This window comes from Dermochelys coriacea, chromosome 19 (genome assembly GCF_009764565.3).
Source record: "Dermochelys coriacea isolate rDerCor1 chromosome 19, rDerCor1.pri.v4, whole genome shotgun sequence".
In the NCBI taxonomy this organism is placed as follows: domain Eukaryota; kingdom Metazoa; phylum Chordata; order Testudines; family Dermochelyidae; genus Dermochelys; species Dermochelys coriacea.
Window position 1 is genome coordinate 18,950,200 of NC_050086.2, and position 13,289 is coordinate 18,963,488.

The 13,289-nt window shown below is 44.1% G+C and overlaps 1 protein-coding gene across 1 annotated transcript in view; it reads right to left on the reverse strand.

The window, feature by feature from the left end:
* The window catches only part of EYA3 (EYA transcriptional coactivator and phosphatase 3), a 121,257-nt gene that overhangs the window by 46,991 nt on the left and 60,977 nt on the right, over positions 1 to 13,289 (reverse strand). The window contains 2 exon segments of the mRNA XM_043506232.1: positions 6,630 to 6,772; positions 13,024 to 13,090. Of these exon segments, the coding sequence (XP_043362167.1) occupies positions 6,630 to 6,772; positions 13,024 to 13,090 (210 nt within the window).

Sequence of the window (13,289 nt, forward strand, 5' to 3'; positions counted from 1 at the left end):
TGCTCTCTTACATACAATGCAACTCCCCCACCTTTTCTGCCCTGCCTGTTCTTCCTGAACTGTTTATATCCTTCCATGACAGTACTCCAGTCATGCGAGTTATCCCACCAAGTCTCTGTTATTCCAATCACATCATAATTCCTTGACTGTACCAGGGCTTCCAGTTCTCCCCGCTTCTTTCCCAGCCTTCTTGCATTCGTGTCTAGACATTCAAGATAACTCACTGATCGTCCCGCTTTCTCAGGATGAGGCAGGAGCCTGCCCCTCTTGTGCTCTCCTGCTTGTGCTTCCTCCCTGTATCCCACTTCCCCACTTACCTCAGGGCTTTGGTCTCCTCCCCCCGGTGAACCTAGTTTAAAGCCCTTCTCACTAGGTTAGCCAGCCTGCTTGCGAAGATATTCTTCCCTCTCTTCGTTAGGTGGAGACCGTCTCTGCCTAGCACTCCTCTTTCTTGGAACACCATCCCATGGTCAAAGAATCCAAAGCCTTCTCTCTGACACCACCTGCGTAGCCATTCATTGACTTCCACAATTCGACAGTCTCTCCCCAGGCCTTTTCCTTCCACAGGAAGGATGGACAAGACCACCACTTGCGCCTGAAACTCCTTTACCCTTCTTCCCAGAGCCACGTAGTTTGCAGTGATCCGCTCAAGGTCATTCTTGGCAGTATCACTGGTGCCCACATGGAGAAGTAGGAAGGGGTAGAGATCCGAGGGCTTGATGAGCCTCGGCCATCTCTCAGTCACATCGTGAATCCTAGCTTCTGGCAAGCAGCAGACTTCTCGGTTTTCCCGGTCAGGGTGGCAGATAAATGACTCAGTCCCCTTGAGAACGGAGTCCCCAACCACCACCACCCTCCTCCTTCTCTTGGGAGCGATTTTTGTGGAAATCCCTTCCCTAGGACAGTGCATCTCATGCTTTCCAATCGGCGGAGTCTCCTTCTGCTTCTTTCCCTCAGATGTATCATCTAGTCCACTCTCCGCATTCATACCTCTGGAGAGAACATACAAACAGTTGCTTATCTGTATCTGCATTGCTGGTACATGGGTGCTCCCCTTTCTTCTTCTGGAGGTCACATGCTGCCAAATTTCTTCACCATCCTTCTGTCCCCGCTGCGCAGCCTGCTCTGAATCTTCAGAATGTTGTGCCCATAGAAGCATATCCTGACATCTGGCCAGGAAATCTTCAGTTTCTCTTATGCAATGCAGGGTCGATACTTGTTTCTCTAGATCTTGAACCTTCTCTTCCAATATGGAGACCAGCTTTCACTTAAACCTCTTGGGCTGAAATTTTCCATGCTGGGCATCTACCTCAGATGGAATTTATTTATTTATGAAAGTTTCAGCAAAAGTGGTTTAGCTGTCCATTGGGGAAAATACATAGACTCACAGGACTGGAAGGGATCTCAAGACGTCATCTACTCCAGTCCCCTGCACTCACGGCAGGACTAAATATTATCTAGACCATTCCTGACAGGTGTTTGTCTAACCTGCTCTTAAAAATCCCCAATGATGGAGATTCCACAACCTCCCTAGGCAATTTATTCCAGTGCTTAACCACTCTGATATTTAGGAAGTTTTTCCTACTGTCCAAACTAAACCTCCCTTGCTGCAATTTAAGTCCATTGCTTCTTGTCCTGTCCTCTGGGGTTAAGGAGAACAATTCTTCTCCCTCCTCCTTGTAACAACCTTTTATGTACTTGAAAACTGTTATCATGTCCCCTCTCAGACTTCTTTTCCAGACTAAACAAACCCAATTTTTTCAATCTTCCCTCATAGGTCATGTTTTCTAGACCTTTAATCATTCTTTTTGCTCTTCTCTGGACTTTCTCCAATTTGTCCACATCTTTCCTGAAATGTGGTGCCCGGAACTGGACACAATACTCCAGGTGAGGCCTAATCAGCGTGGAGTAGAGTGGAAGAATTAGTTCTCACGTCTTGCTTACAACACTCCTGCTAATATAGCCTAGAATGATGTTTGCTTTTTTTGCAACATTTACCTTGTGGTCCACTATGATACCCAGATACCTTTCAGCGGTACTTCTTCCTAGGCTGTCATTTCCCATTTTGTGTGCGCGCAACTGATTGTTCCTTCCTAAGTGGAGTACTTTGCATTTGTCCTTGTTGAATTTCATCCTATTTACTTCAGACCATTTCTCCAGTTTGTCCAGTTCATTTTGAATTATAATCCTATCCCCCAAAGCACTTGCAACCCCTCCCAGCTTGGTATTGTCCACAAACTTTATCAATATACTCTCTATGCCATTATCTAAATCACCAATGAAGATATTGAACAGAACCGGACCCAGAACTGATCCCTGTTGGACCCCACTCGTTATGCCCTTCCAGCATGACCGTGAACCACTGATAACTACTCTATGGGAACGGTATTCCAATCAGTTATGCACCCACCTTTTAGTAGCTCCATCTAGGTTGCATTTCCCTAGTTTGTTTATGAGAAGGTTATGCGAGACAGTATCAAAAAGCTTTACTAAAGTCAAGATATACCACATCTACCGCTTCCTCCCCATCCACAAGGCTTGTTACCCTGTCAAAGAAAGCTATCAGGTTGGTTTGACACAATTTGTTCTTGACAAATCCATGCTGTTACTTATCACCTTATTATTGTCTAGATGTTTGAAAATTCATTGCTTAATTATTTGCTCCATTATCTTTCTGGGTACAGAAGTTAAGCTGACTGGTCTGTAATTCCCTGTGTTGTCCTTATTTCCCTTTTCATAGATTGGCACTATATTTGTCTTTTTCCAGTCTTCTGGAATCTCTCCCGTCTTCCATGACTTTTCAAAGATAATCACTAATGGTTCAGATATCTCCTCAGTCAGCTCCTTGAGTATTCTAGGATGCATTTCATCAGGCACTGGTGACTTGAAGACATCTAACTTGTCTAAGTAATTTTTAACTTGTTCTAACTCTGATCTTACCTCATTTTCACTGGCATTCACTATGTTAGACATTCAACCAGCACCAGCCTTTTTGGTGAAAACCGAAACAAAGAAGTCATTAAGCACCTGTGCCATTTCCACATTTTCTGTTATTGTTTCCCCTCCTCCCCCAATGCTCTCCTTAAAAAAAATGGAATAACCAATTTACTCAGAAGCTGTAGTGCCATCACGCATTTGGGGTCAGAAATGCATTTTTTCCCATCCCTCTGAAAATCTGCTCAAATTTAGCCAAGTTTACACATGCTCAGTAGAGTTTTGTTAGAGTCTGCCAGGGTTATTCTCCATCCATCCACACGGAGTATGCTCAGTGCCCTAGCTCCTACCTGTTGACCAGACTCAGCATGTGCCATCTCCACAGAGTGAGATCATCCTGGGGTTGTTATTAAATTTGTTAATACAATACATCTTTCAATGCCTACCTCACATTTGCTTAAGGACAACATTTAAAAAAATAGGAACCTACCATTAGGCTCCTAAATCCATACTCAGACAACTGGTCATGTTTTAAATGGTGCTGAGAATACAACAGCTCCTACTAAAGGCTACTCCTGGGGGAATTCTGCACCAAAAAATTAAAAATTCTGTGCATTATATTTTAAAATTCTGCATATTTTGTCAAAATAACACAATATAATCAAGCCAGTTTCAATTATTTTGGTAATTTATTTCAAAATACCTGTCAGCAAGCATGTCTGTAACAATACAGACCAAAAAAAAGATTCTGGTAATTTTTTTTTTACAATTTTTTTTTACATTCCTTACTAGGCATATTAATATAGAACTTTGAATAATTCATTCAAACTGCAAAACAGAAACTTATTTCCTGCACCCTTCAGAAGCAATGCAAAGGCTTGAGGGAGTTAGGGGTAACAGAGAAACTGAGGGAGAGGAAAGGAGCCTGGAGTGAACCTGGTGGGTTATTGGGTATGGGTGGGAAAGGTATGGAACAAGCTTTTTGGGGGAGGAAGGGAGGGACTGCTAGGCAGTTGGGGAGCCTCCTCCTCCATGCAGACCCTGGTTGACCCCAAGCCTCTCCCATTCAGTCAGGCACATCTACCCCTATCCCCACATCCCCATGTGGCTCTGCAGCCCTCCTTTCCCATCCCCATGTGGCCTCGCACCCCCACTCTCATGCAGTCTCTGGCTCAAAGCTGTCATCCCACTAGCTCCTTTAGATGCCTAAATATCGACTTAGGCACTAAATCTAAGTGCCGTTTAAAATCTTGGCCTAAAAAAAAAAACCCCAACCAAATCCACACACTGTTAGGATAATCAATGAAACACATGTAGGAAGACAAGAGAACACACAGAGCAATGCATATTCTTCATGTTTACAGTTCTATCAGCGCACAGGTCATCTATGGTAGCAACTGAATGAACCTCTAAACAAATGCTCAGATTAACACAAAACTATATGCGACTCAAACAACGTCCTGAAATCACAGACCGGATACACAGTGAGGCAGACACACATGAACTCAAGACCATAGAGACTGACATTCTTGTTTCATTTTGCTCAGTACAGCCTGATTGTTCTATGTATTCCTACAGCAAACAATGTTCACGAACAGTACATGTGAGTGAAGACCTAGCTATGAAGAGAGCTGCAGCACTGCAAGTTTCTCTATGCAGACCCCCCGGCTTCACACGAAAGGAATCGCCCCTATGGGTGAAATGGGAATTCAGTCTCCGCCATCCACACAGATCTCAGGATCTAACAAGATGGATGCCAGGGGGCCAAATGCAATGTAGGTACCCACTAGGGACTCTGCTGACACCACCAATTCATTTGACCTCTTTCCATGAATATCCCCAAAATGGTAATAAGTCTCGGTCATTACTGACACAGACTGGGCTGAAAGTGCTGAAGCAGAAAGTCCTCAAAGTCACCCAATTCCCTGCCTCCAAAGAGCCAGAATTTCTAACAGACACCCACACACATCCCCGAAGACTCCTAGTTCTATAGCTTTCATCCAGCTAGTGTCATGAATCTGTCACTGGAGAGGTTAGACACACACTTGTCAGGGATGAACTAAATAATACTTAGTCCTGCCTGAGCACAGGGGGCTGGACTGGATGACCTCTCGAGGTCCCTTCAAGTACTACTATTCTATGATTCTATCAAAGGGCAAATTTCTGAACACTAGTGCAGAAAAGAAGGTTGTCCGGAGGATTCAGACCCTCAATACATAAGTGATTAGAAGAGGAATCATTCCCACTATCTTTTTTTTTTTTTTAAAAACATGCCTATTTTGACCCCAAGAAACACCATCGTTCTCCAATTTCACAAATGAGATAAAGCTTGCACCATTTCAGCAGCCAGAGCTGGGGATAGAACCCAGGTCTCTAATAAAACTGAGCCAAGTCTCTTCCACTTTGTGAATTTTTCAGAAGCAATATGGCAAATTAGACAGTGTTGCCAACTCTCTCAGGTTTACAGTGAGAGAGGCAATTTTGGCCCCTACTGTAGGGGCTCTGGTGAGAGGAAGAGCATGTTACTCTCTGTTGACTAGCCCATACAAGGAGACGTGACATGCACACATTTCAGTGGGTTACACAAGTATTGTAAGACAATAGTGAGATGCTGGGCACCAGGATTGGTTAACAGCATAGCATCTCTTGAGGTCATCTGTGGGGACTGATCCCTGGACTGTGGATATAAAATCATGAGTCACTATCACTTAAGATGACAACTAGATCTCTTCAAATGGACGCAGCTGCAAAGTACTATGTGGTCCAGCTGCTAACGGGTCATAAAGCCATACTGTTTTCATGTAAGTTACGGAAGCAAACTGCCACCCACACACTAGAGAGGAGGCAGGAAGAGTTCAAAAATTGGAACACAGTCCAAAAGACAGGATTGATTTTTGTTTCTCTCATTACTTTTGCGGCAATCTTACAATTTCTTGGCGTCTGACTCAATTTTTTTAATTTGGGGGTTCACAATATTAGAAAATGAGAAAATCCAAAGGAAAATTCAGTGGTACAATCACTCACGACACCCTGAAATGGCTAATGCAGAACTTAAATGTTACTGCAATGTAACCATCTGTTTCAGTGGCTTAATACATAACAAGAGCTATGGAGCTAAATACTATTAGCCGAGTAATCTCAAAGACAGTGTAACAGGCAATCTACATGCAGTGAAATGTGAGGTGAGGCAACAGGTTTTTTAATACTAGCCAATAGGCCAGTACTAATGTACCAGCAAAAAGGAAAGAAAGATGATACCTAGTGCAGAGATGTTACACAGGGCAACACTGGAGAGGTGCTTTGTCCCATTTCACCTGGTACATAAATCAGCACTGAAGCAGTCAAGTAAGAATTTGGGAAAACTGTAATCCTCAAGAATCAAACATCTCTGCAGTCAGCTTGCCAGTCCACCAGAATTAACTGAGAGTACATCAGATTTTTTACAAGATCTACTTAACAAGACATTCCCACCACAGAGACAGTGCACTTTAAACCTGAACAGCTTTCAACTAAACACACTATTCCCTCATTTCCAACTGTTCTACTACTGAAAGCCAAGCCTGAGGTCTTCTGTAAGTTCTTCCCTCTAAAATGACTGGGAAGTTTGTTGGAAAAGCAATGGGCATGGGACGTACAATTATATACATTGTTTGAAGAGAATTTAAAACCTGACAACTTTTCTGTTGACGCTTTACCAAAAGGAGGTAGTCCGTAGGTCTGGGTTGTCTGTGGGTAGATGGCGTAGGGTTGAGTCTGCTGTAGAGCTTGATACTGAGTCTGACCAGGATAAGGGGTCATCGTTTCGGATATAGGTACAGAAAGGATATGTGCATATGGCCTATAAAAAAAAGAATTAAAATGTTTATATTATGCAGCTCTCATCATGCACAAGAACATCCTAAAAGGGCGCTTTAGAAACATGTGCTAATTATAAATACAGAGACATTTGCTTTTTAAGGAACTCAGGAGGAGAATATAGCAGCTGACAGAAGCTCTTAGGCCTAATTTTCCGTCATGCCAAGCACCCACATCTCCAAATGAAGTCTTAAAGAGCTGTGGGTACCCAGCATCTCAGGGAAGTCAGGATGCTTTCCCACAGTTTTAGTAGTTTCAGAAGAGTCTAAGTGAGTTAGTGGCAAGCTTCACCCGTTTCAGTAGGATTTGAACACAGAGTTCCCTTAGAAATCCCAGCCAGTATCATTAATATCAATTAATCAAAGGGATATACAGTTACAAATGTTTAACAGTTAAAAAAGTAAAAAATGCTGCAAGTCAATCAAAGCCATCCCATCTGTTTGGCAACAAAGCAATGCCTTAGGACTTGTCCATACTACAATTTGTAATTGCTTTAACACATTAACACAAGACTGCAGCATGAGGATATGAGACTGCATGAAAGCAAATATGGGGAATTAAGATATCTAGAAATTATTTTGCAATGGGAGAAAATACTAAAATCTACAAGTATAGAAGAAGGCTGGGGCATCCTAAGACGAAAATCAAGGTGATGATGGCAATTTGTCTTAAAACAAGATAAAGAACAAGTAGATGACAATGTGGCTTGAAGCTCTGAGCAGAGGTTTAAAAAACTGTACTGAAGTGAGAGAGCAGGGAGCAACTGAACAAGACTAATCAATCAATAAAGGCATTCCAGTACCACAGTGAAGGGGACAGAATCTGGACAGAATACATGATAGGAAAAGAAAATAGCAGAATGAGCTAATGATACCCAATAAGGTTAACAATATGAGAAGGGTTTTATAATAAAAACAACAAGGAGTCCTTGTGGCACTTTAGAGACTAACCAATTTATTTGGGCATAAGCTTTCATGGGCTAGAACCCACTTCATCAGATGCATGGAGTGGAAAATACAGGAGCAGGTATCCGGGAAAAATAAACTAGCATGAAAGAAAGGCCATTCATAAATGAGGAGGGTGAAATAGCAGTAACATCTCTTAAATGGCTTAATGAATGGTTTTTTAAAATCTAACTTCATCAAGAGAAATAAAGGAGATGTTTGGACAATTAGGAAGTAATGAGGACCTAATATTAATAAGAAGCAGGCAAGGGAACATTTAGGATTTCTGTGAGATCCATTTTTCTACAGTCCGGATGACACACATCCTAAATTTGTAAGCTTACCAAACCATTATTTATGAAAAGTCATGGAGTACTGGGGAGGTACCAGAGGATGGCTGGCAGGGGGGAGAAGTCAGTATCAATCCTCAAAAAAGGAAAGACAAGCGATCCTAGAAATGACCAACAGGAAACTACATTCAACCGCTAATAAAACAAAACAAAATATGTAAAGTAAATGGTAAACATCTTGCTGGGGTTTTCAATGGGGGCTAAAAGGACCTCGAGTCCCAGTACCTAGGATTGGAATATCTAGCTCCCTTTTGAGAAAATGTTAAACAATGTATGAAGAGAACACTGGAGATGTAACATCTGATTATTCCCATTTCCTTTACATTTGATGCTGTCAGCTCCTTTTCCCAGGTATGCAAGAGCTTAGATGTCATCAGTGCCTAAATAAAGAGGGACAGTTGACGTTAAATATTGGTGAGATGGAAGGCATGTTGATGGGAAGAGGGAAATATCTGTAGGAAGTAGTAAACACCATAACATCTTCCATCAAGGGTATCTATTCTCAAATCATCAAGATGATATGCAGCATAGTGCCCAGAGCCCCTGACTGAGATCAGGGCCCATTGTGCTAGGTGCTGTACATGTATACAGTAAAAAACATTGCTGCCTTGAAGAGCTTCCAATCTTAGACCCAGTTTTACAAACTCATGCAAATGGTTAATTTTACATAAGTGAAATCAGAGATTTCAGCAAAATTTCTCACACGGCTAAAGTCAAGTATGTACATGTTTACAGAACAGGGGCTAAACCAACAAGACATACACCAGGTAGAAGAAAGGGAGTATTATCCTCATTTCACAGATGAAGAACTGAGGCAAAGAGAAATTGAGTGACTTGCCGAGGGTCAAGGAAATCTGTGGCAGATTGAGGAACTGAACCCAGATCTTCTGAGTCCCACAGGGGCCTTCCTAGATAACTCACTGCTACCAGATAATCACAGCTGGTAAAGATATCTTTTTTTCATCTGTGGCAAATCAGATGGAGGAGGACCTGGCATTGTGATCTGTGCACTCACCATCTGCGGGCTAGATACTACAATGCACCGCCACCTGGGAATAAAGGCTCAAGACTGCAAAGGCTCATTATGGTTCAGAAGGCAGCAGTTTGCCTGCCCATCAACATAAACTGCCAGGTGTTCTACTTTTGACCCTCACACCTGTCCTTATTTTTTCCTGTTGTCTCCCATAATTATTTGAGTCCCAGGCTCAGTGGATCCTTGCCATAGGCTGGGGGAGAGTCCTTTAGCCGTAGGCGGGCTTGCGCCTACCCACCTCCTAGAAACCAATAGGACACTCTTGCTGGTGTGGAGCTGCTACTACTGGGCCCAGAACACCCGTTTCAGCTTCGTCTGGGCCAGATTCCGGCCCCCCCACACCTCACCGGCTGGTGCTCTCCCTGGCTACTGTTGCTCCTTGGGAGACCCTGCTGGCCTGCTCCCCAGAGGGGGAGTGGGGAACTCGCCACTGCTTTGCTACCACCTGTGGGGTCCCTCCTGCCTGTCTGCTGGTTGCTGCTGTTGCTGTCTGAAAGCCTGCTGCTGCCTTGGGGAGGAAGAGGAGGACCTCTGCTGCTGGGAGAGCACACAGGACCACTGCAGGACACTGTGGAGGGGGCTTACTGCAGGACTGAGCGACTTTTTCCATCTTTGCTCTTGTGGTGGTGGTAGCTATTGTTGCTGTGGGGTGCAGGAGGACCAGAGTGGAGCCCTTCCCCGGTCCATCTTCCTCCCCCCCAATCACCACCACCACTCCTGCACCCTCTATCACCCCCCTCCACCTACCACCTGGACCTGTTCCTCACCCCTCTGCTCAGCCACTTCCCTTGCCCCTTTTTTCCACCATTTGGGACTGCAGCAGCAGTAAGCAAGGACAGTGCTGTGCAAGTATACGTGGGCACAAATGTCTTTCCCCTCCCTTTGGACTTGCCCTCCTCTCCTCTGCTGCTTTCAGCTGGTGAATCTCCCAGCCCTCTACTTTGCCCACCGGCCTTCCCACAGCAGTTTGCCCTCTTTCCTCTTGCTGCCCATATTTGCCCCCACCCCCGCTTAGATCTCACAGCAGTGTTTCTGCTTGTTTGCCTGCCTGGCTCCAGTCCCTGGGAGTTTGCCTGCCCTGCCCTGGCCCCTGCAGTTAGCCCCGCAGTTTTCCTGCCCTGGCCTGCTTCTTGCCAGTGCCTTTCTCCACTGCCCTCCCCTCCCCTCCCCCACCGTCCAGTCCCCTCATTAAGTGCGCCCATGTCCCACCCCTACAGGCTTGTGCCCTTTCCCTTTTTATGTTGAGCTCCTTTGTTCACTGCATCCCCCCAATGATATTATAGTCCTTCCCTTTCCCAGTGCAGCAGGAGGCACCGGTATTTCCAACACATGTTGGTAATTGTGCCCCTTCCCCTCCCCTGCCTTGATTGGTGTCCCCGAGCTCCCCCCACCCATCCCCCTTGGTGCCCTCCTCCCCTGCTTGCAGCCAATTGTGGAGGAGTAGTTGGCCTTTCCTCCTCCCCTTTCCTCTTCTTTCCCCCCATCCTTCTGGTGTGCATCCCTGTCCCTTCTGAGAATGGCATGGGAAATAGCGGATGAGGCCCTCCGGGTTGACGCTGCTGCCCCCCATCAGCCTGCTTCCCCCATCTGTCCCCAAAACAACAAACTACCAGGAACATATCAACCCAGTATTCCAGACACAGCACTGTTTCCCCAAACCCCTGGTCAAACTCAGAGCCCCAGTCCTGATGTTCACAGCCCTTAACCAAGTGAGCCTCACCTCTCTTACTCCAGAGCCCTACACCATGACAATTTCACTCCTCAGGGACAAGGGAACTGTCAGTAACTAGGGTCAAGAATTATTCAGGGTGCTAAAAGGAGCAGAACTAGAAGCAATAGAATAAAATTACACATCCAGTTACTGTTAGACTGTGAAACAGTCTCCAAAGGGAAGTGGGGGAAATTCATTCACTTGGAATATTTTTACGACTAGAAAAAACAAAGCACTGGAGACAACCGGGAATCCTTCTGGGTACTCTTCTGGCTCTGTTAATCCATTTCTTCACTTCAGCAGGGGGGTATTGTAGTTGTAAGAATGCATGAGAGAGATCTTGTAGGTGTTTGTCTCTGTCTGAGGGGTTGGAGCAAATGCGGTTATATCGTAGAGCTTGGCTGTAGACAATGGATCATGTGGTGTGATCTGGATGAAAGCTAGAGGCATGTAGGTAGGAATAGCGGTCAGTAGGTTTCCGATATAGGGTGGTGTTTATGTGACCATCGCTTATTAGCACCGTAGTGTCCAGGAAGTGGATCTCGTGTGTGGACTGGTCCAGGCTGAGGTTGATGTGAAGAAACAGATTGACCGAGCCAAAAGAGTATCCAGAAGTCACCTACTACAGGACAGGCCCAACAAAGAAAATAACAGAACGCCACTAGCCATCACCTTCAGCCCTCAACTAAAACCTCTCCAACGCATCATCAAGGATCTACAACCTATCCTGAAGGACGACCCATCACTCTCACAGATCCTGGGAGACAGGCCAGTCCTTGCTTACAGACACCCCCCAACCTGAAGCAAATACTCACCAGCAACCACACACCACACAACAGAACCACTAACCCAGGAACCTATCCTTGCAACAAAGCCCGTTGCCAACTCTGTCCACATATTTATTCAGGGAACACCATCATAGGGCCTAATCACATCAGCCACACTATCAGAAGCTCGTTCACCTGCGCATCTACCAATGTGATATATGCCATCATGTGCCAGCAATGCCCCTCTGCCATGTACATTGGTCAAACTGGACAGTCTCTACATAAAAGAATAAATGGACACAAATCAGACGTCAAGAATTATAACATTCAAAAACCAGTCAGAGAACACTTCAATCTCTCCGGTCACACGATTACAGACCTGAGAGTGGCTATCCCTCAACAAAAAAAACTTCAAAAACAGACTAACGAGAGACTGCTGAATTGGAATTAATTTGCAAACTGGATACAATTAACTTAGGCCTGAATAGAGACTGGGAGTGGATGGGTCATTACATAAAGTAAAACTATTTCCCCATGTTATTTCTCCCCCCACCCCACCCCCCACTGTTCCTCAGACGTTCTTGTTAACTGCTGGAAATGGCCCACCTTGATTATCACCACAAAAGGTTTTCCTCCTTCCCCCCCTTCCTGCTGGTAATAGCTCATCTTAAGTGATCACTCTCCTTACAGTGTGTATGATAAAACCCATTGTTTCATGTTCTCTGTGTGTGTATATAAATCTCCCCACTGTATTTTCCACCAAATGCATCCGATGAAGTGAGCTGTAGCTCATGAAAGCTTATGGTCAAATCAATTTGTTAGTCTCTAAGGTGCCACAAGTACTCCTTTTCTTTTTTGCGAATACAGACTAACACGGCTGCTACTCTGAAACCTGTCTTTTAACCAGTTACTCATCCATGAGAGGACCTTCCCTCTTATCCCATGCCTGCTTACTTTGCTTAAGAGCCTTTGGTGAGGGACCTTGTCAAAGGCTCTCTCTAAGTCCATGCATACTATATCCACTGAATCACTCTTGTTCACATGTTTGTTGAGTCCCCTGAAAGAATTTTAATAGATTGGTGAGATATGATTTTTCTTTACAAAAACCATGTTGACTCTTCCCCAATAAATCATGTTCATCTATGTGTCTGACCATTCTATTTTTTACTGTAGTTTCATTTTCCCTGGTACTGAAGTCAGTACCAGCCTGTAACTGCTGGGATCGCCTCTGGAGCCTTTTTTAAAAAACTGGTGTCACATTAGCCATCCTCCAGTCATCCGGTGCAGAAGCTGATTAAAGTGATAAGTTATGTACCACAGTTAGTAGTTCTGTAATTTCATATTTGAATTCTTTCAGAACTAAATCAAAAGTTTTAAGAGTTTAGAGAAAAATGCAGTTATAAAATTTGGAATCAATTGTTCTACTTACTTTGCAGAATATAGCTGTGAGGTATAGTCATTTGGCGACCTTGGGATGTAATCAGTGCATGTCAGAACTGAAAAAAACATTTTATACAACAGAATTGTAAAGAAAGGATTTTTTTAAATTACACAATTTACAAAAAAGTAACAAAACTTAATGAATCACAGTGAAACATTAGCACATCTCACAATGTGTTGTAATCTGACAAACGATGTAAGTTTCTGGAGTGCTTTAGATACGGCTTAAAAAATATTTACAAACGTGCTATTTAA